This window comes from Aquila chrysaetos, chromosome 25 (genome assembly GCF_900496995.4).
Source record: "Aquila chrysaetos chrysaetos chromosome 25, bAquChr1.4, whole genome shotgun sequence".
NCBI classification, from domain to species: Eukaryota; Metazoa; Chordata; class Aves; order Accipitriformes; family Accipitridae; genus Aquila; species Aquila chrysaetos.
In genome coordinates, this window is record NC_044028.1 from 7,470,413 (window position 1) to 7,497,144 (window position 26,732).

Below are 26,732 nucleotides of genomic sequence, written 5' to 3' on the forward strand. Positions count from 1 at the left end.
CGATAAACATGGACAACGTACATCAGCCTCGACTCAAGTGTCTGGAACTCAGACGTGACCCTTCCCTGAAAGGAAAGCAACTTTTCTTGCTCGAGCGAACCAAATCATGAGCTTTTATTTCCCCCTTCGATGACTCAGAGGATAGTTCTAAAAATATATTATTTTCCAAAGTAATTCAGATGCTAGAAAGCCATCAGGAGAGCATCTACAGGGTATATCCCTGCAGTAAGACTTATGTCCATTATACGTGACACAGATCCCTTCCACAGTCTGCCAAAACCTTCTCCACAACTGCACGATGTGCACCCATACCTCTGAACACCGCCACGAAGCCAGTTTTCCAGGAAAATAGCCCCAGCTCATAGGTTTTGAAATGTTTGGCTGCACCAAACTCCCCACTTGCTAACAGATTGATATAGCCGATATTTTCCTTCAAGTGATGTTCGTAAGCAGATGTGATTCGTAACCAGGGTGATTGTTGTAGTCCTCTTAATGACTTCATTTACAGCAGAAGCTAGACACCCACTTGTGCCTGGTAATAGGGGAACAGGGTGCGCAGATTGTGCCGATGCAGCACAAAAGCTGTGAAAGTGGGAGCTGCTTTTTAAAACTAACCGATATTGGTGCATTGCTGACCTCTTTATGCCTTTGCTTTATTTAAATAGCGGTCCTATTTAAACAGGTTTCCTTGTTTTAGATAACTTTTTAAACGTATTTGACTTAATCCGGACAAGTGCATTGGTCTTTGTTGCAGTGAGAGACCGCTGCTCCCGGTATCTCTGCAGCTTTGCACTGAAGGCTGAAGACAGAACGATGGGCCTGAGCTCCCCAAATAGCTCGGACGACCCACAACTCTATGTTGTGCTGGTTTAGATGAATCGCTACAAAGGGGTTTGAAGGCTGATGAATGAACAAGAAGCTTGTTGCCTGGCTGAAGTGGTGCCTAACCAGTCAGTTCACCAGAATTTCTAGCAACACGGGAGAATGTGTAAGGAACGGGCTCTTAGGCTGCTGTAGGATGCTGTCAGACAGGCAACATACCTGCGAGTCGCCAGGATTCAATGTCTGAATTATCCAGTCTGGGGTGTAAAGTGGGGAGACCTGGTAAATAAGTGTCTGAACCTCTTAAAATGCTAATCAAGCATGACACGCTTGAGGTAGGATGCTCTAATAGGAGCAAGGATGTGTGAGATGCTCTCATAAATATGCAGCAGTTTGCCAGCTGGTTTGTATCCTCTTTGCAGACTATACAGGACTGTATAGTCCATATATTTTTCTTCTGATTTCTTAGCCTCCCTCCTTGGTTGGTAACATTTATTTTCACCTGTTGCAAAACTAAGCCCCATGTAAATAGCTAAGGGCTTACTCTTTAACCAGCAACCACCTATACCACCACCAGGTCAAATAAAACACTGGTACAACCATTAAGGTCTTTTAATTTTTAACATCCTTATTTCCAGGGTGTTTCTCAGAAGCTCAGGCAAGCAGCTCTGTACCACTGGCCCTCCACAGCTGCTCTGGGCTGGATCCAAAGAAACTTGAAACCACAGGGAAGGTTTCCATTAACTTCACGAGATTAGGTCCTCTAACAGGAAAATACTGATCATTTCTGGTGAGTGTGGAGGCTTTGTGGGATGGCTCTGCCATTGCCTGTTTAAGAGGTGAAAAAAATCTACTGTGAGGACCACGTGTCCTGAACGCTACAAAAACTGTTTTTCCACTGGAGCTATCATTCAAACACCCAAGACATGACACAGGTTTTCTAACCCTATTTTGGCTTCTTCAGAGAGAAGACCTTCCTTCCACTCCTTCCAGCAAACCTGAAGCTAGCCAACAGACTCCTCTTGCTTACCCTGCTCTTAACAGCTGTTAAGAGTTTTTAGGAGAGCAAGGCATCAGGGGGACTCAGCTGAATTTCTAGTTATTTTTTTACTTCACCTGTTGCCAACACATGGAGGAAAGAAGGTGTAACAGCTACCATGGCAGAGCCACCCCTCCAAATACTTTGGTGATAGAGCAATGCTGAAGGACCAAAACACCGGTTTCAGTGAGACTTTCAGGATAACAACTGAAGCCAGGAGGATCTGTAGGTACTGAATCAATAAGAATTGGTTTTTGCTTACACCAGAAAAGCAGGTTGCTTGTGCCAACTGTACTTGCGGTCCCTCCTGATGAAGAAAAGGGGTTTGCTATACTGAATTTAAGGAACGAAGTTCAGCACGGCTTTTCTACACGTACAGAGACAGGGTCTTCGTCTGCGCAGGTACAGATAGCACAGAAGATGTCCTCAAATATAGCCCTCAGATGGACAATGAGGGTAAAGCACTTGGTCAGGCTCTTATGAATGGGGTCTGGAGGAATAAGTGATTTCACAGGAATTATCACCCAAGCTCCTATAGAAGTCTACTAGACATGTCACAAAGTGAGGGCTCTGTAGGCATGACCAGCTTAAGGAAGCTTGCTGCAAACAGCTGAGTCTAAAGGCCACTGCCAGCATTTAAATGAAGCTCCAATTACAAGGCAAAGACTTGGCTATAGATGCCTTAATTTATAAATAATGAATTTTGGAGTTTATTCAGGTTAAAAAAGCATCCATTAAAAATGGAAACCTAGTGAAAATCAGTGAAGCAAACAGCTAGAAATATAGAGAAAAGATAAACAATAATAATAAATTATTTAAGTGTAGAGCTAAGAAAGCCATGAGAAAGTCAGAGAGACTATTTATTTGTAAATGGGGCAGTGAAAGAAGATAATGGGCCTAAATTCTGCTTCTGTAAAACTCTCACTGACTTCACTGATTAGGAAGGAGTTGCTTAAAAGACAGCTGAAAGGGTTCTGCTTTGGTCTGGAAAACGATGCAAACTTCACTCAATGGACTAACCAGAAAAGCCTTTTATCGTCGCTATTTATAAAGTGCTGCCTGTGGCAAAGATTCCTGGTGCTACACTAAGAGCTTGCACAAATTGTTATGGTGAAGAACTAAGGAGGATATGCTAGAAGGAAAGCTGCTTGCAATTTTGGATAGCCTGATTTGCTTAGTTTACAAATCAGAAGAGGATTTGTCCTCCATTTCCAAAGCTCAGCCTGAGATCAGAGCAATAAGTCCTGCTCCTGGCTTATGTATCTGTGTGTGCAAGAAAGGATTTGACCATCAACTTGCCTTTGTCATTTTGGGTTCGTTCCCCCCCCAACGTGGGCTTCCTCAGCTGCATTGCTTACGTTTTGCTGACAGCTTTAACTTTCATTTGTCATTTAGCTGCGCATGAGGATTCAGAAGATGCATGCAGATTGTAGTCCTCACTTGATTTATGGCACCTTCTGCAGGTATCCAGGTGCTCCAGCGAGCGATGCGGGTGTACAGAGATCACCATATTTCAACAGACTCCAGCAACCACCTCTGGAGTGACACATGGCTGGCGTTAGTACAGCACCAGCAGCTGGAGGGATGAGATTTTAAATTGTCTGTCTTTCGGGTAGGATCTATCTTAAGCCACCCTGGGATGTATTCTGAAGTTATGTCAGGGTCGACTAAAGCATGTAGGTGGTTTTGTACATATGTCTATCAATCAGCGAGCACCTTTCTAGAAGAAGTGGCAGAGGAATTTATGTAGGGATCCTAATGTCACTCATTACTGTGGCCAAGGGACAACGTGACCCAGATTCCCACATTCAGAGAAGTGGAGAGTGCTCTGATCTGACACCTCCAATTTCGAGATAGTCTGCTTTAGCTCAAGCTGCCAATTCCATCTGCAAGCTGCTGGGTTTGGGCCCGTATCTGAGCAAGACTCAAGGCATAACACATGCTCCTTCTGACAGGGGAGAGGGGCTGATTGTGTATGAAGGTCATTTGAGAGAGAGGAGCTGATCTCCAACACATAAGTCTTCAGTTAGTGGATTGGATACAAATGCAGGCATTCCCCCCATCCTGCTCAAAAATCCCCTTATTTCTCCATGTTAACTACATCAAAGTTGCATCAATGGAAAACCTTGGAAAGTGTTTAATATCTCTGAAAAGATGGAGCAGCAGATAGCATGTATTCCAGCCGCTCTTGAAGACGGTCTCTAGACACAAACTTTTGCTCTGACCTTGCATTAGAGGAAGAGGTACTGGTACCGCCAAATCAATAGCCTCCTTTTTGCTTATGCTTCATTTTTACCCATGACCAGAGCTGGTCTGACCTCAGTTCTCAGGTCTTTTGACCCACCAAATTGAATTGCTTTTAATTTTTTTTCTAGACAGCCCCCAAAAGCATTGGATTTGTACTTTACCGATGCAAATGTAGAAGCAAGCAGATAATTCAGTTTGATCTGGTCACAGACTGAGTTATGCCTGGAGGCTACCTATGAATCACTTTTAGCATAAAAAAATATTCTCAAGAAATCCAGCAGCTTCTAACTGGTAATAACTTGAAATTCCATGTGAAAACTTGTCCCAGGCAAATCAACATTTCCCTCAAACACTCAATTTACAGTTTAAAAAGAATCTTCCTTGTGCACGTCCATTTCTGCATATTGAGCCCCAAATGTTTCAGTAAACAACCACTTGCAAGAAAGCCCATAGAAACAACCGATATCTGGAATAACTTCTGGAAAATGAATTTTGCGGTCATGCATTCAGTACCAGAAGAAAGTTTGTTCCATCAGGATGCAAATTATCAAGGCTCTAGTATATGTCCAGCTCCAAGCTGGGAACTCAGCACTCTTAGGCTGGGGCCACAAAAGCCTTGACGCAGGGACATTCTTCAGGTGGAGTTTGGATGTGTTAAGGGGACGATGCCGTTGCTGCAATGGAAGAGAGCAGGATCCCCTCAGACCTATAGGTACCACGTACAGACCCACTAGAACAAATGAGAATACCCTTTGGACACTCCTCCCTTTAAAGCCCACGTAAGACAAGTTCATTTTCAGTTCAGCGCCCAAAAGCAACAGTCAGGCTGAAATCCCAGGTTCCCTCCTCCCACACGATGCTTCTTGCTGTTGCTTACATTGCAACCTCCTTCAGGCTTCCAGCTTGTATACACATCACAGGCTCTGCCCGGTACTGCTGATCACAACAGTGATATCTAATTCAAACAATGAGAAGTTTTTTCTTTAATTTGTGTGAATTTCCTTTGATGCTTAAATAACAGAAAAACAGCAAAACAAAATGAGGCTCTCGTGAATTACTCAGGAGAATACAGTAGGCTATTCTAGGCTGTCAGATACAGTTATAATTAAGTGCTTTTAGAAGTATATTATCTATTTTTATCTGTTATTTATTGTGCCGAGCATGTTATGCCCCTGATAGACTACTGCAGATTTCTTGGTATGTTATTGTCTAGGTGCTGTTGCTACACCCATTTTTGAGATTTGGAGACAAACCAATTGGATCCTGACATTTATTTATCTTCTTAGAGCGAATCTTTTTGTCTGGTAGATATGTAGGACTCCTAAAGAGATGTTACACCGCGTCATGCTAATCCTCCTTAGTTCATGGATTACTGACCTAATGCACAATGACAGCCCGTTCAGAGCCATCGTCTCACACTGCGGTAATCTGCTGTCACACGTGCGTGCTGAAGTGCACGACCTCTGCACACCAAACCCCCTGTGCCCTCCCTACAAGAACCCCCCCAAAACCAAGCTGTCCCTGTGCAAAGGCACCCTCAAATTGCACCCACTGCTGAGAGAGCTCGGCAAGCTCTCGTAGCCTGTAGAAGGATGCATTTCACCCAGGGGAGCAGCACCCTTTGCCTAAAGGCTCTCCAACACCCACGAGGTTTTCAGGAGAAGAAATTCGGGCCAGCTGCTAGCTTTGTCTTGGGGCAATGTAGATGCACCCCAAAAGCGGAGGTTTGCCCCTCCCTGGGCTGTACAGAGCTATTCCTGAGGCGGTGTTAGCCCCAAAAGCCAAAAGGCAGAGCCACAAGTTCACTCCCCAGCTCCAGTTTCCCATGTGTCATGCCCACTCACCCCTGCCCACGTAAAAAAAGAAAGAGCGGAACAAGGCAGTAACTCTTTTCCCTTCCCAAATACCTAGAAAATTAGTATGAGTCAAAGCTCTAGCTACCTGGCAGCATGAATGCAAACACACCAGAGCTTCCTGGTGGATCCCGAGAAGCAACTCCACAGCTTGTTTAATTAATCAGCCCTTCCACTTCTTGCAATACCCTCCAGATCAGACCCGTGTCCTCAGCTCCCCCGGCCACACAAAGGGCCTGAACTCAGCTCTTGCCATTCCTTACCTGAGCACCCTGCAGTGTATTTAGGCTTGCACTGATCAGCTCTGCTTAATTCACCCCAATTTCCCATCGGAGGCACAGAGGAAAGGAAACCTCTCCCAGTGTCCTAGCTAATACCTCCCTTCTTCCAAGATGCTTGCATCTCATGCCAAAGAAAAGCCTCCCTTTCAGCTTTTCTGTGTGTCTAATTTAGGCCTGGAAACAAGAAGAATTTTTATATGTCTAGAAAGCTGTAACGCAGAGCTTGCAAGGGGAAGCTTCAAAGTTCAGGAAAGGAAAGAAACTGGAGACCCTACAGAGTTGGTTACAATATGGCAAGGTTAAGTGACCTTTAGTTAATTATTCTATAGAAACACTACTAATTCTGCTTATAGAAATTCAGAATCAGGTTCCTAACAGTAAGTTTATATCCCTGACAGCACCAGGCAGCCTTCTGCAGAGACCTTCATCTTGAACTGGCCTGCCAGGAGCTCCTGACCTGCAACCCAGCTTCTAAAGAACAAAGACCTTCACTATATCTGCTCCTCTCTGAGCTAAGCAGCTGCCAAGTGCTGCTCCCCACAAGAAAGCCAGCTTTGCAGCTCCACAACCCCTGGCTGACCTGAGCCCAGAAGCAGTAAGCAGAGCTGTACCGCAAAGGGGATTTTATAGCCCCTGTCTGCTGTCCTGGCACAATCTCATCGTGAGAAAAAGCTGCGCCTGCAGGAAAACCACAGCCAGGCGCTGAGGATAAAGCAAGGATAATATCACCCATTTCACCCGTTTACAGTCCCATGCTTTGGGGTTTTTGGCTGATGGGGAGAGAGAGTTGCAGTGCAAGTGCTGCATTACAGAGAACGTCCTTGCTACCACAGGTGGGTCTTGGAAAGCTAAAAAAAGCCACGGGGTAACACAGAAATTTTCCAAGTTCATGGACAGTTGTATAATCTGAATGTTCTGTTGTCTTTGTATGTCACGTATGTCAGAGTGATGGGAACTTAAAATGGGCAGTAAAATAGTAAAAGACGTATTTTTTTGGTGATAATATATCAACCTAAGAAGTGGATGAGACTATATAGCAGCTTTTTTTCTCATTCATAATTTTAATATGCTGAAATGCCTACACTTTACTCTATCTGGCTACAAGCTTTTAAAGTAAATGTTTATAAGTCCCTGAGAAGAAAGACATAAAATGAAACAAATGACAGCTTTGAATTATAGTTGTGACGAATATTGGCATAATAAATTCTCTCCTCACCCAAAAGAGCGATGAGGGATTCCTTCTGTACCGCACCATGTTTTCACAAGTCAAATACAGCTACTTGTTCAATTTATAGCTTGCTTTTGGGCTGAAAGTCTCCACACGTGTTACAGGAACTCAGCTGAACATGATTCAGAACTATTTGTTTAAGAATACCATGTTTCTAGATCATTTAGGCTGAGATTTTCTGGGTTGTACAAGGGCTTTTGCTACCCAAGTCAGAGGCACTGATGTATCTAAATCCTCTGGGCAGCGTGTCAAGCCATAATCTTTTAGAGGTGTTGCTCTACAGCTTGTTTCTACAGCTAGAATTGCAAGAGGAAGGGATGCTGAAATGGTAGTCAAAACAATGCTTTCATATGACAGATTAGCCATTTTCAACACCATGGTCCTTATCTGAGTTGTAATGTATATTAATCACCAATTCCCTACTTTAGCTCGATTTGCTGTTGCTAACGAAAGGGGATGACAATTTAAACAACTGCTTCTGGAATACTAGGCTGGTGTGCGCAGCTTTGCTCTGAACAAGATTTCCAGTGGAAAATGAATCCATTTAGACACGACGGCTACACATTTTGCCATATCTTTATTGCACTTTTACCACGTTGCAAACAATTCCACAAAAATGCTGCAAAAGTAAGCCTAGAGCTGCTGAAAGCAGCTTTTTACCCATATATGTATATATTTACACAAAACTATCAAAAGCAAAGTTGAAAAGTAGCAGCTCAGCTATGATAGTCTAGAAAGATAAGAGCTGCCACCTCCTTATGGACAAATAGTACAACTTGTCATTTTACATCACTTTGTAAAACCAACATTCAAGTATTCCTGTCAATGCACAATCAGTGAAATTCCCTTCTGGTAACCACTGTATTTATTATTATTATAATAATTATTATTTTTTGCCTTTAAAAGTTCATAATGCCTTAACCCTTTAAATACTGAGTAGCTGGGAAAAAAAAGCATTCAATTTAAATAAGATACAGTGGATTAGAGCACTTAAAGGGTTAACACAAAATACTAAGTGGACCGTCACCACAAATAAAGTGTGAGTCACAAAACTATGCCGTCCCTCTTAGTTAAATTTGGTAGGTAGGTCTGGGGTTTCATAGATATACCATATATAAATACAAAATGTTAAGTAAAGGCCTCCTTTCTATACAAAAAGGACAGGAGGTGTTTTGCTATCAGACTGTTGTCTGTCAATGATCTGAGTATTTTCTGAATCTTTTCATAATCTCTCTTTAGGAACTAATGAAAAGCATCACATTAGACTTATTTTTCTTAATGAACTAATCCTTTGCAGAGTCTACACTTTACCTACTTTGGGAACAATTATAGCTCATTTCTGAATTCACTGAATTCACAAAGTGGCATACACAGTCTTTTGCAAGACTTCTTTTTTCTTTTTCCTCTTTGAAACTTCTTTACTTGGCTGGTAAAAACGTAGTCTTGCGATTTCACTACCTCTCGGTTGTAACAGTGTTAACATCAGTGTTAAAGTCATTTTCAACCACATTGTCATAACCATCCTTTTCTATACAGTCACTAACAGCCTTGAGGACAATCCGCAACCGCCTGTCCATCGCCTCCAAGTGAGGCTGGTAGAGAATGGGAGCTATTTTATCTTTTAGTAAAGATTCCTTCATCAAGAGACTGAGTTTGTATTCCTCCTTGGCTAACAACTGTAATCGCAGATAGGTAGACTTCCTTATTCTAAGAGAAAAAGGAAAAAAAAAAAAAAAAAAAGCAAATCAGTATTTTCATCACTATCGATCTTGACAGGGCTAAAAGGCATACAGTCAGCACAGCAATAATAGTGTAAAAACCTTATTATGTGATCTGAAGTGATGAGACCCAGGCACTGTCACAGTCCTAATGAGCGGCTGGCATCGTCACCTGGCCAGTGATCTTTGGGAGCCCTTAGAGGTGGAGAGGTTTTGGAGCACACTCTACAGTCAGGCACGGACAGCCTTCACGTTCCTCGGCTGGCTAAGGCACCAACCGGACCTGGTGCAGCTTTCACAGCGCCATCCCCGTCTTGGCGACGCCACGCGTGGCTCACGTGGCGTTGAGCTGGGGCACGGCGGTGGCAGCGGGGGCTCCCGCTAGCTCACCCTGCCGGGACGCCCAGAGCCTCTGCAGACACAGAGCTCACCCCGCGTCCCGGCTGTGCGCAGCTGAAACTCTAAATATCACCCGTCCTCTCTGAAAACCCTGGCCACGGGCACCGAGGCAAGCCGTCGTGAAGCACTTGAACAAGCTGGGCTAAGTTTTGCCACTTGGCTGCCATGGGACGTGTATTTTGTCTTAATAAAGCCTCTCGCACAACAGCTCACAGCCACGGTCCTGCAAGGTCCTGATCTCAACAAAGCACTTAACGTGTTAGTGCGAATGCTCAGGGCTCGCTCAGGTCAGGCTCCCTGGGCAGGATCATAACATCTCCTCCTCTCCGTGGTATGCAATAAAAGATTCGCTTCAACATTTCAGTCCTATGAGCGGAAACAACTGTATAAAAAGGGAAACAACTCCAGAGGTGAAACGTACCTGCAGCACTGGTTTAAAGGCACCAATATGGAAAGTTCGTCGTGGGAATATTTTCCAAACCTGTTTAAAGATAAGAGCAAGAGCATGACAAACACTGTTTTAAAGACTAACTTTTTTCTTTTTTTTTCTGCAGAAAGATTATTAAAGATATTTACCCTCTTCCATTATCTAAGTGGATAATAAATGTTTCATTTCCAAACTTCTCAAAGGTTTCGTAGTGATGTCGATCCATGTTACCTATGGAATAAAGAGAAAAAAAGACGGTTCTCACTCTGGCTTGCTGCTGAGCCTGCAGGCCGGGATAATACAAAAGCCACGGTTCAGGGAGAAGCCCAGTGCTCCCCAGACACGATGGCTGTGTAGGGCGGAGAAAGCAATGCATCTACTGAGCATATTTGCTTCTACTGTGGAAACCCCAAAGGGCACGATACTGGAAGATGGGCTGTTACACCACTGGGAGCTTTTCAAGCTTTTATACTTAAGCTCTAGAGGACCCATCAGGAGACAAACCCAACCTTCCCACCCTCCAGCAACCCCTCCTGGAGTATGCCAAGGAAATCCCTCTCAAGTACGATGGGATCTCAACTGTTTGGGGAGCCTCATCATCCATGAGGTAGCTATGTCCTAAGCCAGCAGAGCTTCACTGGTGAAAACGAGCTCTGCTACTCCAGCGCTGGGTCAGTACGGCGTGCAAAGCACCCACGGTACACGAGCCGGGTGCGAGACTTAGCTTAGGGAAGGGAAAATGCATCCTTCAAGCAGGGATGTTAATCCACATGACTTTGCTAATATTGTATTAAACTTTTTGAACTACGACCAAACATCCTTTTTTTCCTCTAGTAAGAACTTTGTCCAAATTTCTGGCTGCCTGGAAAGCCAAAACAATATTATGGCTCTAACATATGGATCAGGATGCTACTGCAGTGGTACAGCTGAACAGCTCTGGGCACCCACGGCAGGCAGATGCGTGATCTGGTTCTAAAGGTCAATGTGCAGAGTACTGGTGCCAAGCTATGAATTTTGTCTTCATGGCAGGGGTCTTGAGCCACTTAGCGATGCCACATATGGCTCCTGAGCTGTGATTTGGCCTCTTCTGCTGCAGCCTATCGCAGAAATCTCAGTAGTGGCAATGGCAGAGGATGTGTCCGTGCTGGCATGTGTCCAAGGATCAAGTATGTATATTGGCACCTTACACGTATACTAGCTGCAGCAGAACAGGTTTCGTATGAGAATGTCTCAGTGTTAACCACTGAGCAGGCTTGGAATAGGTGACTGTTACCTGCTTGTTAATAATTATTTTATTCCAGTCAGGTTACATAAACACAAAAAAACCTTCCTGATACATACCACAGTTGCCTTTGTGACCAAGCAATACTTCTTTTCTTCCCCCCTCTGACAGTTTATAGAGCAAGCAGCAGTGAGTACTACTGCAGGTTGAGAACAATGTGCTAATAATGAACAGCCCTTGCATGTGCATCCAGGAGCCATACATTACAATGGTAAAGCACTCACTAAAGCAAACTCTGAAGCCCTTAACTGCTGTGAAGTAGACTAGCCTGACCTGCGTTCATCAGCACCCTGCATTTCTGAACATCTTTGTTCCTTTAATCTGCACTGATGGGAATATATAACCATGTAAATCTGCATTTTCTCATAATCATCCAGAACGGCACATACAGTAAATGCAGCTTCATCCACGCTTTAGCAAACTGCTGAGCTATGCAGAGCGGTGTGCAAAGAAATGGTTCTTATTCTAATTAAATGTTGCATTTAATTTTTGAAAGAGATGAAACATACCCATTAGGAAATCAAAAACTGTCATATCCATTATATCCAGAATTCTGGTCCCACTGTCATACGGGGGGGTTTGTTTAACCTCTTCACAATAATCTGGATCAACTTCCCATCTGGAAAAGCCAATATTTCGATACTTTATGCGACATACAAAGCTTACTGAGTATTACAAAAAAATGTTATTTTGCAAAGATCTAGTTGCATCACGTTCGATTGAGGGCAGAGTCAGGTAGAGGCAGCAAATTCTTCAGGCTGCTTCCTGTAATGCAGGCAACCGATAAAGATTGTGACTGATGAAAAAGGAAGAAAATCACAAGATTGAAAACTATCTGGCTAATAGCTTAAAGATTTAGGAGACCAGCTGCACCATCAGTCATATGATGAGAACATCTGAGACTTGTTTAGGGCTGCTGATAGCAGTGAATCTTTCTCCCTCTGATAGGACTTAGACAGGTCCCATTGCATCCTGTCAAAGCCACTGGAGGTATCTGTCCCACGAGGGAATTATACCATTGAAGGTCCTTTCAGGACCATAAGCTGGAGCTTCTGGCAAGTGTAAGTACTCTGTCCCTTCCCAGGAGCTGGACCTGCTGAAGAAATGCAGATGCTCTCCTAAGCCGCGATGCTTCAGATCAGGCAAGGGCAGTAACTGTTAGCACCGCTTTATTTTCCGATCGCCCTTGGCAGCTGGCGTACCCTTTGCTCGCCACTACTCACTCTGCTTTCTTGCGCTTGTGGTAGGAACGTCTCCAAGGGTTTCTCCAGGTTTTCCTTTTTGCTAAAGACAAATCAGGTAGGAAAGCAGCCAGAGACCCCTCGATCTGATCTGGTTTTCCACACAGGGCGTGCTCTGTTGAGCAGTAGTAGGAACATTCCCCGTAGAAGCAGATGTTGTTGGCTGGCAAATAAAGGAAAAGAGTTTTAAAACCTACCCTTAAATTAGTGTTCAAGAATTCACAAAAGCACTGATGTATGTATGAGCAGAAATAAATCTCGGACCCAAAACCCCGTTACCACACACAGTTTTCTTCCACTGAAACCACGAGAAAGACATTCATTTCAGTGCCTGGGATCACGCCCTATGCTGAGCTCTCTGTGACTATTTCCAGTCTATTTATATTCCACAAAAACAAATTTTTTTTTTTTTTTTTTTTAAATCCTTTCCCTTCTCCTTTCATTTTCCCAGACTGATACATCCTTTGGGATATATTTGTTACCCCAGGCTGGAACCCCAAATGCCACAGCTAAACAAGTGGCACGTGCCCAAAATTAAGTCACCTTTCAAAATCTTGGCTCGTTTCTTTAAGAACAGACAACATTTCATTCATCTACTTGCTGGTATGAGAAGAACTGGCAGTTTTACTAAGGAGAATTATTTACCATGAAGACTCATGTGGGGGTGTGTGTGGAGGGTGGAAATAGCATAGATGTAACTCTGTCAGCACACATCCCAAACACAAATTTCTTTCTCCACGCATCAAGTTACTCCAACAACCACAGAAAAAAAACCTGCAGCAGGTTTTGGAGCGTGCGTTACCTTAAAACCTCCCCAAAGCTGCCACCACATATTTCTGTACAAACAAGAACACCCACCTCTTTACAAGAACCCTCTTCCCACATGAATTCACCGAAGGTGGGAGAGAGCAGCTCATCCTCAACCCCCACCAACGTTGGACTACGAACAAGAACAGCGGCACAACGCTGATCGTCTTGTCGATGTGCTACAACTCTTTTGACATTGCTTTATGCACATAAAATGTCATTAGAGGAAGACTGTGCCCTTTCCTTATGGTAATGCACGAAGCTGAGAAGTCACATTGCTTCCTCATTCCCCACAAGGCCCCTAAATTCAAATATCGCTTCTGAGCTACTCTCCCTTTGGGCAGGATCAGCATAAATGAGGCAAGAAGGGCTGGTGAATAGAGGGAGGTGATTTTCTGCCCGCCACAGAAGACCACGCGGCTTGGAAAGGTAAGCTGGTGGGTTTTCACGGCAGCGATGCCCTGCAGCACGCCTCCCTGCCCATCACCGGGATGTCCGCCCCGGTCCGGACCCAACGCACGGCTGGCAAAGTGCCGAGCGGAGATGGTACGCTGCCGGCGGGCAATGCGAGGGAGACGATGAGTCAAGAGGACAGGGAGCAAGACCGGTCCTGGTGCTACGGAGATAACAGGAGGGAGGGAGAAACAGGGCAAAGAGCTGCGACTGGGGAAGGAGGAGAAGGAGAATGTGGAAGAGCAATAAGGCCTCGTGATGGTTTTGGTTGTATTAATTAACCGTATTATCCAAGACCAACTGCTAACCTTGGAATTACGTCATATAATTGGACTAAAAGGCTGGTGTGTTACTACTTGACAGTTTGCCTCAGCTCTTCATTTCCAAGCCTCTGTCGATGGCCATCAGATTTGTCCATTAAGTTGTGATTAGTTTACTCTGGACACAGCCTTTTTGAAACCCTCTGTTGTGACTGACTCATAAGGGCCACCCATCTCTCTGTGCTCAGGAACAACTCCAACCCGAACTGTATATTTACATTCACAGGGTTGGCTCATACCAGTTAAATACATCCTGACTCAGTCCAGAAATATTTACCCTGTGGTCAAAAACCTCGCTGACAATTACTGAAAGAAGAGTACTTCAGGGAACAGAAGTGAAGAACAGAAATTAAAAAAGGAAGGAAGGGAGCACTCAGCACGTCTATACTTTTAATTTTGTAATTTAAAGCATTTTACCAGGCAGAATATCCTTTCTTAAAAATTATTTTAAAAGCTTTTTCTTACATAGAAGGCATACTTAGTCCCTTACCATTTTAATTAAAGGAACAGTAGTTTGAGACTTCCCATGAGCTAAGAAGTGACCATGTCCTTGGCTGATAAGCCACTCAGCTTGGCTATTTCCTATGAACCCCAGCACAAATCTTGGTACTGCTCATCACACGGTATGCCTATTAACTTCTAAACAGAAACCCCACTCATTTTTCCTTTCAAGCAACTCAGGAATATAACTCATATCACTGAGAGTGAAGTTTTGAAACCCTTTTTACAAACTGCACGGGAAAAGAGCAATCATGGTTAGGAAAACTCAGGTTGGAAAGGACTCTGAAGGCCCCTAGTCCAAGCTACAGCTTCAGGCCAGCTTCTCCAGGTTAAAAAAATCTGAAACTCTCAGCTTCTCCTTGTACACCAGATGTACCAGCTCCAGGACCATCTCAGTGGCTCTCCTTCAGACTCACTCATTTCATCAGTCTAAAATCAAGCGTGAGGTCAACATCTAGACAAACCCAACCTAACGCAAGCCTTGGGCGTGCTGCCCTGCAGTCTAAACCCCTAAAAGGGTTTCCTTTTCAAAAATGCTATCACGGCACGGACTTGGCACAGCTTTTGCAGGGCTAACACAGGTGCCTCAGCTCCGTCTTTGATCGTCCTGGCAAAACCAGGAGGGCTTCATGCCTCCCTGTGAACCTCTTCCATAATTCAGGATGAAAGTGGAGTTGTCCAAGCACCTGTGGGCAGCACCGCCAGCTGCAGGCAGCCTGCAAACCGGGGTGGGTCATACTGGGCCGGTAGGAAGGTTGGGATATTCTCAGCCACTAAAAACTGGGGAGAAACATCTGTGATTTATAACCTTAAAAGAATTACTGCAGACAAAATATTTCAAGGGGTTCCAGGCTGCCACAAGGGATGATTTACAAGAAATCACATACAGATGATGCTTGCTACAGGCTAGCACCGAAGAGTTAGGAGATATAAAGAGATCCCTTATTCCCTGGGCACCTGCCGCCTCAGTGGGAAGGTAGGGCTCTCCCCTGCGCTGCAGCGAGGGTTTATGTTTCCAGCGGTTTGAAGCTGCAGTGGGGCCTGTGCTCCAATTCAGCTGCGTCGGCATTACCCGCTCGTCTGTGGAGGGAGAGAACCCCCCCAGATTTATCTTGGTCGTCTGAGACAATTTATCTCCAAGGGTTTCTATGACCTGACGTCCACCTGGCAGCGGGAAGCTGATGCTCGGTTATCTGCCACCATAACAGTTTTGTGAAGAGCAAAAGGCCCAGCAATGCCCCTCCCGCGCTACCGCAGCCTCTGCTGTTCGCTATGTAAATCTGACCTTTCAAAGAAGGAATTATATTAAACACAGCGTTTTGCACAGTGGGAAGATAAATACTGTGTTTAATAGTTTGCTTCTGAATTTAACTTCGGGAACAATGAAACCCTGCTCCATATTGTCAACGAAAGCAACTGGGACTAATCATTTGACAGTAATCACACATTCGTATCCAGATAAATCTTCAGGAAAGCTCGGGGGCTATGGCAGTGATGGCATTCGCTGCTGCAGTGACACAGCTAGCACGTGTGCTGCCTGCACCACGCCGGGCCGCTCAGCCCCGCTCCTGCTGGGCTCCTCCAGCTATTGATTTTCCTACAGAGCCCCCATCGCCTGCAATGGGAGTCCGAGCCATGGCGGGATGCATCCTGTCACTAAAAAAAACTTGCGGTAAAACCGCAAGTGTCTTTCTCGGTGAGAAGTTATTTTCAATGGCAAAGCTTCTTCTGCTGGCTGTTATTCTCCCTGTGGGTTCAGACCTGTGGTGCTTGGTCTCCACGGCTCCTGTCCGATTTCTGGGGGTAGTGGAGATGAAAGGATGCTGTATCTCGAGTTACTATTAAAAAAATTAACTGCTTTGATTGATACAGAATAGACATCCTGATATGTCTACCCTAGTTCTTATATACAGGCAGTGAGATGAAGCAGCCTGAATTATCTGGGGAAACATTCATTTTTAAGGTTTCTTAAAAACGCAGAAAAAAAGAGGTACCAAATATAGAAGAACACAGTTCTCAATTAAGACTTCGAGGTGCAGTAGCAAGCCTCTTTGAAACCTAAGTAGGTGACCCACATTCTGCACAGCAGGCTGAGGGTGAAATTCCAGCTAGAGACACAAGCCCAGTGCTTTGCTGGCAATCCCACGCTAAGAGCAGGGTTTGGCCTTCCAAAGGCAAAAATAAGAGGGAAAGGGGAGATGAGGCCTGTCGGAGTGCGGTCCTTCTCCTCCCATGAAAATTGCCCAGCCCATATGTTCCTCTCTTATCCGATACGGGTGTTTCCGAACACACGCCTGTCCCTAAGTACACCTGCAAAAGAAGTCACCGCCAAGAATTTGTGCTCCTGCAGAGCGGGTAGAAATGGCAACAGCACCAGTGCTGGCAAACCAGAAAGGGAGGGATGTTTATACATGCTGAAATGTTCAAATGCTGTGAATTTGCAACTTGCAAACTCCTGCTTCATTAAAAAACAAAATTGTTTCCCCAAAGCACTAGAGAGGCAAGAGAATCCCGAGCGGTGTTGCAAATGTCTGATTTTCATTATCTGAGGATGAATGGATACGATTCGTAATGAAATCCATGCAAAAATCATGGTCTGGTGATCGAAACTCCAACTAATTACAACAATTAAGAACCAGAGTGTCTGTGTACTCATCTGTACATTCTCTGTGCGTCATCCTGATAGCTGAACAATAATTCTTCTCAGGAAGAAAAGGAACAAGTGGAGATACCTTAAAGCAAATTGCTTGGCAGAGCAATTCTTTTATTGAGATTTGCATGACTGTTAATAGAGGACATTTAGCAAGCCTGTGCAATTGGAGTACTGGAAAGAATCCTGAATATTTACTACAGCAATGCATGAAAAGATCTTTCTTTTACCTGCTCAAAATAATAGGTAGTTCAGAATTGCTATTGTTTGCTGAGAGGGGAAAAAAAATCCATAATCCCTTGGAATTGGCTAATATGAACAAAAATGTAGTGCTTACTAGCTGTGTAACATTGATTTCTTTAAGCTGCTGCCTCAATTACTTCCAAAACGAAGGCTGACATCATTAATATGTCTCTTTTTTCTTAGCAAATTACCATTCATTTGTAAGAGTAGCAGGGCTACTGCAGCCTGCCCTACTGCAAAGGATGTAAAATTAATTTAAATAATTACTGACCTAATTCCATTTCTCACGTTTAGTCCAAACTGCCTGGAAGTGCACTTTTTCTGCACTCTGCTTTCTCTCTGGATGCAGCCTAACGCATCGGCTGACCTGTCCGCTCGCAGCCGTTGCCACCTCGCAGTGGAAGAACGGACGGCGCTCCGCAGCGTGCTCTGAAGCTACAACCGCCTGCAGCTTCCTCGCCCTGATGTCCATGCCTGATGGGACAAGGGAGATGGCCCAGGCGTGGAAATGCAGCGAGGTTTCTTCCAACACATCCCTGCGCCGGTCCAGGGAATAACATGGTGTATTGATGAGCGCCATCAATATTTACCCTCTGAGGGTTTCCACTGCAAACAGTGGTCTCCCAGCCAGAGGGGACGAGCTTTCTATAAAATCAATTACATTTAGTGCTCGTTTAATTTTGAGAGATGTGTACGGGTGCAGGGAGAGGGATACCTTGCCGGCAGACACCATGCGTCCCCGTGACCATTAATTGCCACGGAGCACTGCTGGGGATGGAGATGCAGAGACACGGCCACCTGAAAGGGAGTCCCAGAGGGGCCTTGATACCTTAATGCAGGGGCACAGACTGGTTCTTGCAAGGATCTACACGTCACACCCCAATTTCTCAGCTTTGCAACCAGTTCTCCCTCAAAACCAACTGACTTTGCTGCCCCTCTCCTGCCAGAGGGGACAAGCGAGCCTCTCCCAGTCGTCCCCAGGCTCCCCATTCCCTGCCCACGCTCACCTCCCCAGGCCATGGGGCTCATCCCAGCACGCTCCTCTTTTCCCTTTTCTGCCCTCAATCTGCCGCTCGAGCTGCCTGCTAGGTTTGTGAATTTGTTTCTAAATGCTTAATTTAGGACCTTTATTACTTTTTCATTAAGCATTAATTAATGCCTGCCTCTTAAGGTCAGTATGAACTACAAGACGGAGGTTGGGCATATGTTAATGAGAATCCGACTAATTAAACCGGGGACTTGTAGGGAAGAACTCTGACAAGTAACCAACATGATTTAAGCAAAGTATATTGATTTAGGAAATGTAAAATTGAAAGAAAAATTAATTGCTTAAGCGTTTTATTCTCCAGAAAAGCCTGATTCATAGTTAATCAAATATTTTAATTGAATTTATCTGAGGCCTCTAAATAAATTTGAATAAAGGATTATGCTTGGATCATCCCTTGGATGTCTAGAATTTCATAATGACAAGATAAAGATCTTCATCCGAACCGGCAGCCTTAACTCTGCATTGCCGTGCTCTGGCTGCTCTAAGCTGCTCAGTACTTGAGTACAGTTTTATAATTCTCAGAAATCACTCAAGTTCAGCCCTAAGCCTTGATATATAACCTGGGAAGACTAAAAAGCAAGCAAACCTACTAATCCGTGTCTTACTTGCTAAAATGGGAATAAAATGGCTTATATTTCAAAGGAGCCAAAGTACCTTGTGCACATAAACAGTCACAAGATTTTTTTGCCATCTTATGTCTGTGATTGTTTGCCTACAAAAAAATCAAGCAAAAAAAACCCAACATAGACAGGGAGAAACAAAGAAGAAGAGGGAGAGAAAGCGACCGAGGCACAAGTGCCCAGCTGGAGCACACAGAAATGTCTGCACATCAGGTTTGGTGAACACTGTCACCATGTACTGTCACCACTGTCACCACGACTGTACGTGGAAAACTGGAGCGCTCATAACACGGGGTGAGATGAAATCTTCTGTAATTATGTAATGTATTTTACAAGTGAAGTTACTGGAATAAATAACTGTCTGCTCAACTGTGTCCTGCAGAGCTGAACATAAATATGAAGCTAAAAATAACAGCCATAATAATGACTTTACTGGTGATCACAAAAGTGTGATAAACATTTTAAGAGAGAAAGCTCTGCAATGACAGGGCTGGTTCCTAGCTAACAGCAATAAATTGCAGTTATGTCGGAAGAAACTGTAATTAAGTCTTTGGATCTTGACTTTAGGGATCTCGGATAAACAGCTTCTGGCCAATCACACACAGAGCAAGGGAGAGATCTCTGGAGATTTCTGCTCCAGATTGCCTGTTACACAAGTCACAGCCCAAGTTCAGCAAAGCACATTTGCACGCAGCTGAAATAATATGAGTTAAGCTCACTGGAACACAGCTACATGCTTTAAATTGAATGTTTCCCCATATAGTTTTTCTTTAAGAACATACTTAAGCATGTATTTTTGTGCCTTTAACTCAGAGCCTTAATTTCTCCATCTCAGCATCCCAGATGCTAAACAGAGATGACACCACCTTCTCCCACCCTTTGCCCATCCTCACCTATTCCAGTTGTATATTCTGGTGAGCAGGGCATGGTTTTACCCTGTTTATAAAATTCCCACCCTGTGGAGCTCCATCCTTGGCTGGTGCCACCAGACGTTGTGAAAGAGTGAAGAGTAATAGAGAGTGGTATCGGTTCCTGGGGTCAGCCCTCAAAGCAAGAACGAGGACTGGGAACAATGCAGGTCACTTCTACTCTGGCCTCTGCCCAGCAGAGAATTTGAGCTGGAAGCAGGATGTGTTACACATCTATTTGCTTGATTTTTTTCAAGTTCCTGTTGTAATAAAAACTGAAGTACATGACTCTGAGAAAATTAGGTTTGGGTCTTCCAGTCAAAACTGAGAAATTTGACCAACAGAAGTGATGGATCACACTGCAGTAGAAAAAAAAGTCTAAATAACTAATGGGCTACGTAATAAGGTTTTGGGTAAACTGAGAGCAACAGAAGAAATTGCTTTAGAAATTGCTCTACATAAAACATTTGTTGAATACATTGCTTTTGTGAACATAAAAGCCTGTCTCTGTGGATAATTTGTCAAGGGGAAAAGGCACTCAATTCAAAACAATAAAGTCTTCTTTGTAGGCTATGTCTCCACATTCATTTTTATTCAAAGGTCTAGAAGACAGTTCTATTAGAAATATCTGAGCAATTAAGCAATCTACACATTGTTCCCTTAAGTACGTGTTCGGCGGGATAGAAAGAATATAGTGTTATTTCCCAGACTACCTGGTGAGATGAAAAACGTTCTCCACAGTTTCTTGTCACGAGTAACATCTCGTATTTCTCTCGTCATGTTAACCAGTCTACCTGCAACTGGTGGCACGCGACGGAAATCCAGGATCCTGGAAGAGAAAGAGAAGAGATAGTTTATGTAAAGGATTAAAATACAGTGATAGTGATAGGTTTTAGGAAGGTTCATTACACTCTGAAGGCACATTTATCTGTGGTCTTTAAGGAGTAAAAAGCCCATCAACTTTAAACTGGATAATCCTTTGTATAATCTATTACAAAATATGTCCTGAATATGATCAGCTCTGACTTCCCTACATAGTATTGAGCAGATGCAAAATACAGAAGAGTATGGGGACACATTGTTCCATGAAAAAAATGAAGACACATAGAATTCCAGAAATAAGAGACAGTAGGAACTTATTTTTGACTTTGTGCTACTTCTGGATTGTTATAACATGCATTTTGCTCACCAATTTTTTAAGTGACTTGAGGAATGGGGTTTCAGCCTCTTTCTTCCATAAACACCGTCTAATAGTAATTTTTTTTCTGGCAGTCTTAGTATTTGTTTGATTTATTTGCTTCTGCTCCTCTCTGTTTTAATACCCTTATACCAACCTAAACAATCTCCCTGAGACGAAAAATTTTCCCACGGGCAAAGGCTAGGTGAAGAGCCTTTCTCTACGCCAAACTTCCTCGCCTTAATAGATCATTAAAAACTGCCTATGAAGCATTGCTATTAGATACAGTAAAAGAGCAAAGTCCCCACACAAAGCCTCCCCATAGTGGGATTTTTATGTCCACGGTCTGCTGATAAGATTTTCTACATTGGGTAGCAACTGCTTTTTCTGCTTAGTGTGTGGATATTTAACGTACCTCCCTGCAGGAATTCCATTAATGTTTTTTCCTACAGCACCATCTGCTTAAAATGGCGATATAAAATATAAAGCAGAAGGGATCAAAACCAAGGTCAACAACAATAAAATATAGAAGATCCTTGAAGGATCTGACCAGGATGGCTCTTAATGGCAAGTCTACCCTGTGTCACCCGCTGACAGGTTCCCTTACCCTAACCATCAACCCAGAAGGCAGCAATACTACACGTACCCCCAAATAATTTGTGGCCCCAAAGCTTCAAGCTTTTGAAAGGATGTTTCTTGGCACTCGGGTGTGAAAGACGCTTCAGTTCTAACCCAGCCTGTGAAATGCCGTGGTTTCTAGCCATACCGTTAATAATTCATCACTATTATTAAGTCCTGCTCCTAGTCTGGGCAGGCTGAGAGGGCTGCAGTCCCTTCCCAGTCTTGGGGTATCCACCACACCCTGCACTAACTCTGCCTGGGGGAACTTTCAGCTAACAGGAGCATGGGATGCCCACCATTGCCCTCTCCTTCCCACTAACTTGTGGCCTAAATATGCTCCCGATATGGGACGGCCGCAGCTTTTTGCTGTGAAACCAGAACTCCCTCCCCATCTCAATTATTCCTCTCTGAATACTCACACCATTCCCCACGTCTCGCTCGGATTTGCGTGCCCTGGAGCTAACGGGGTGAGCCAGAGTCCTGTCACACTTGTGCGACGTACTCCCCGGGAGATGGGTCCTCTCCATATGCGCTTCAAGATCACAGGGGAAATTCATTTCTCCGCTTCTCTTCGATACAATTTCTCTTTCTTTTTGAGAATTACTTATTGCCAGGTTTCTCATTCCCAGAGCAAGTCACACTTCCTAATTATTAATCTACCCTTTCATCATCTGCCATTTCATTTATTCTTGGCGTTTGCCCACCTTTGTTCCATTTTCCCCTCTTTTAAAAGTAATTCAGTTACAGGGCTGGCCAAGTGCAGAAACTTATCACAATATTTCCACTTTTCTTTTAATGCAAATCCATTTTACTTGCCTGTCCAAATGAAATGCTGCTATTTCTGCATTATGTCTTTCATAGTCTGAGAAATAAAAAAAGTCAGGTGGGGTTTCTTGTTCTCTGGTTTGTCTGCAAAGAAAAACAAGGAAAGTGTTTTAATGAAGGGTTAGCATTTCTAAGGAGCAGTACTCAGTCATCAGCATGTTATTCGCGAGTTCAGAATCATTTGCTTAATGGAAGGCCTTTAAATACTTCATGTGTGCATTATTTGCCATGTAGCTTTCATTTTATCTTCTTTTTTAAACTACTGTAACAAAAAAATAGGAATTCAAGACTTGTGCATGCAGGCTGCTGTCACAAAGCTATTCCACTCAAGACTCTCGCTCTATTTAACAAGATCTGTTTTATCACTCTCAAACATTTCATTAGTGATAGCGGTGAAGACAATGTCATTTCATTAAATTATCATTAACTGTAATTATGAAATTTCCAAAACTAATAACATTTTTCTTTCATCTTCGGCAGCCATGCAGCTCCTATCTAAAATATGACTCTCCCTTTGTATTACATAGAGCCAAAAGTGACATGTTTTTCTCATTTCAGAAGAAATGGGATCATTGCAGTTTGACGGCCACGACATATGTCATGTTTCAAAGAACATTAACAAGACCGTGCTCCAGAGAGGATGCAGAATTTGTTGTTTCTTCAGTTTTAAGAACCAATAAAAAATGTCATTCTGATGGAAAGGCTAAAGCTTCAACACTGAACTCCATGGAAAATAGAAAGCTCTATATAACAGAGGAGAAAATCCTGGTCTCACTTTAGGCAATTTCCAGTCCTGATTGCTTTTGGATGGAGCACAACTCAGGCAGTTGACCAGTACCGTGTCTGGGTCCCACCTTAACCTGCATCATGCCCTATTTTGAAGTCTTAAATACGAGATAAGCACTGCAAAGCTGTTCTGTGGAGCATCTGCAAGGGAGGACAGCTCCCCAGAAGAGGAAAACAAAGCTCTTTCTCATTCCCCGCTGTCACAGGTGGCCAGCTGACAGCTCGTGCGTCACCCATGCTACACACTGGCAATTAAAATACAACTTCTGCACCGTGACCTTGTTGCATGAAAGGCTTTGGGGTGGTGCAGGCGCAGAGCTCAAACCTCCAGAAAATTTGCAGCAAGCCCTAATTATGGGGCTTGCTGGGAACGCGAAGCTGTGGCTGTTCCCACAAAGACCACCGTGACTACCGGGACTGGTATCTGCCTGCGAGCCCTCCCATATCTACCTTGCTGAAGAAAGCAGATGAGGGTCATGTTTTTTTTGGCTATATGAAGATTTTGCTATGCAACCAGCAGGGTCTGAAAGGCAGATATCCTTTCTCAGACATTCTTCTTTACATCATCATCTTGGCGAGGTACTCTATCTCGCCCTAAATGATGACCAATTGCCGTCATAGAGACAATATCAAGATATTTGACTTGTGTCCAATATAACTCAACGTCAGAAGGGCCTCCAACACCCCAGTGATGCTCTGGCCAAAACAGCACTGACCACTGTCATAGTAGTGGTCACGGAGGTGGCCAACGCTTGGCAGAAGTCCTGCTAGGGCGTTGCTGTGGCTGCAAAGGGTTCACAAGGAGACAAGCTAAAAGTGAGCCTGGCATGAAATAAAAAATAGTTTGCTTTGTCTCCATAATAAATGCAAAAACGGAAGGAGCGCGCCCACAAAGAGGAATACGGGAGAGCCAGAAACCTATGGCACGTCACACAATACACCAAGAAATCAAGACAAGAGCTAGGAGAGCTGCAACCTTGTTGCACATATACCCCTCAAAAATGAAGAAATGAGGCCTGAGTATAAATTCAAAGGGAAAGATTAAAATATTTCCGTTGGGCAGAAAATAACACATTTGTATGTAACTTTCCCTTCCCTCCAGATTTTAAAATATTCAATTTCTTCAACAAATCTAAGAGAGAAAGATTCATCCCAAGCTTTTGCAAACTTTACGCATATCAGCACAGCTGAAAAGTTGCAGAAAATATTACTAATTAGCTAATCAATGCCATCTGCTTTTTATCTCCCAAAGATTTTAAACAAATCACGGATGTTCCTTTACAAGAAAATCTTGCTCCAGAAAATCAGACTTAAATAAGGGCTAGATCTCAGTCTTGCAAGCACAGCTATACCCCCGGCCCAGCTCCTTTGCGCTGCCTGCTCGACACGCCGGGCAGTCAGTACATCACCGCCGGTATAGTCCGGTCTCTCTAATTTCACTTTTCTATTTGCTCCCTGCCACCCCCGGCAATGGCTGAGGATATTATTCATTTGGGAGTAAGTATAGCTGTCCTGCAGGCTTAGACTTGTTTGTACATATTTCTCTCCTGTCATAATGTATTATCAAGTGGTAGCGCACCCTCCTAGAAAATCATGAACTTGATTGTCCTAAAACCTTCAAAAATGGACACCAAATCCACAGTGCAATCTAGACAATGGAAATACCGGTATTTTTTGAACCTGATTACACATTATGAAACAAACTCCCAAGTTTATTTGGTGCTGCAGCTGCTTCCCTCTACTTATCTACAGAAAACCGCTCTCCAGCCACAGTCCCCATGGTCCATGCCCATGCCAAACAAGTATGGTACCCACTTTTCTGTCTCTTGGAAATATTGAGTTATTCTGAATGTAGACTGGAAGGAGGATTTCTGAAACCCCCAAGCTGCTTTACATTCCTTACGTTCCTTCGCAAAGCTCTGCAGAACTAAATTGTAGCAGATCCAAACGTGAAACCCTCTTCTGAAATTACCTTGAAAAATCCTTTCTGCTGACTTATTCCAATATCCCATAGATAGAACAGGAATCTTGTTCCTTGGATCTGACTTTAGCTGGCAAGAGTTTTATTCAAACATACATTTATTGTTAATTTGATGTCTGCAGCAGCACCTGAAGAGATTCGTTGGTAATTCCTCAGCCACAGTAAGGTGCCGTACCACCAGCAAACACTAACCTGTGCGATGATCATAGTCTAAGGCATAGAACTGAATTTAAAAAGCCACATGAGCCTAACACAGCTTTGCATCAATGGAATCAATGGGCTGTTACGAGAACGGCTTTAACAGTGGTAAAAGGGCACCTACATCATACTCTGTATTTTTTTCTCTGTCCAATGTGTTTATACCTGATTTTATTTTATCCACGTTAAAAAAGTTGCTATTTTTTAGTGTGCACAATCTAAATATGCATTGCCTGCTTTGGTGCTAATTCTTCTAATGATCTATTCTTGTGTATATGTATAAAGAGATGGAAGATCAAACTCTGATGTAAGGTCAGCAAGTCCTATCAGTTACTCTGGCTTTAGATCGTGGTAGCTGGCCCTCAGTCTCTACGTGACAGGCTGGGAAAGGGACATGCACTCTGAGTCCCTTCCAGGTCAAGTAAAGTATCTTCTAAAACGACACTGGAACCGATCCACCCCACAGCATGTTTTAAATCAGAATTGCATTTTAAAGGGGAAAAAACCCCAGCCCTCAAGTTATTTTGGTTTTATTACTTGATGGCTATTGAAGGTTATTTTCTAATAAAATGACACGTAATGAGATATTTAAGCAATCAGACCAATATGCTGAACCTCCGCAGAAGGTACGCTTCTGAGGGACAATAAATTAAAGCAATGGTCAGAGCTCCTCAGTGCCAGCAGTAACATCTCACAACATGCAGGGGACAGGTTCTGCACAGGTTGCAGACAGTGGGAGAGGATTTCTGGCAGCAGCTCTTATTTTGCAAACAGTTGGAATCTGGTGATCTCTCTTTGGAGAAGGATTTGGCAGATATTTATAACGGCAGGCTGGGAAGCTCTGGAGGAGAGACAGATGGAGGTCTGTTGATACTGCACACACTTAAAAATTACACAGTGGCACCAGACCAATTACAGCATAAGGAAAAGACAAATCAGCACGGTAAGACTAGTAGAGCAGAAATAAGAACTAAGGGGAAATCAAAGTCCATGAAAATTTCCCTGCCATGGCACAACTCGGAGAAAACACGGGAAGTAAAGAACGATTTTAAACAGG

The 26,732-nt window shown here is 43.7% G+C and overlaps 1 protein-coding gene across 1 annotated transcript in view; it reads right to left on the reverse strand.

The window, feature by feature from the left end:
* Positions 1-8,028: 8,028 nt before the first annotated feature.
* The window catches only part of FAM20C (FAM20C golgi associated secretory pathway kinase), a 61,043-nt gene continuing 42,339 nt past the window's right edge, over positions 8,029-26,732 (reverse strand). Inside the window, exons 5-11 of the mRNA XM_030001708.2 lie at positions 22,702-22,794; positions 20,801-20,916; positions 12,520-12,700; positions 11,806-11,915; positions 10,164-10,245; positions 10,009-10,068; positions 8,029-9,177 (exon numbers count right to left, since the gene is read on the reverse strand). Coding sequence (XP_029857568.1) covers positions 8,925-9,177; positions 10,009-10,068; positions 10,164-10,245; positions 11,806-11,915; positions 12,520-12,700; positions 20,801-20,916; positions 22,702-22,794 — 895 coding nt within the window. The 3' untranslated portion in view covers positions 8,029-8,924. The remainder of the gene's footprint in view (positions 9,178-10,008; positions 10,069-10,163; positions 10,246-11,805; positions 11,916-12,519; positions 12,701-20,800; positions 20,917-22,701; positions 22,795-26,732) is intronic.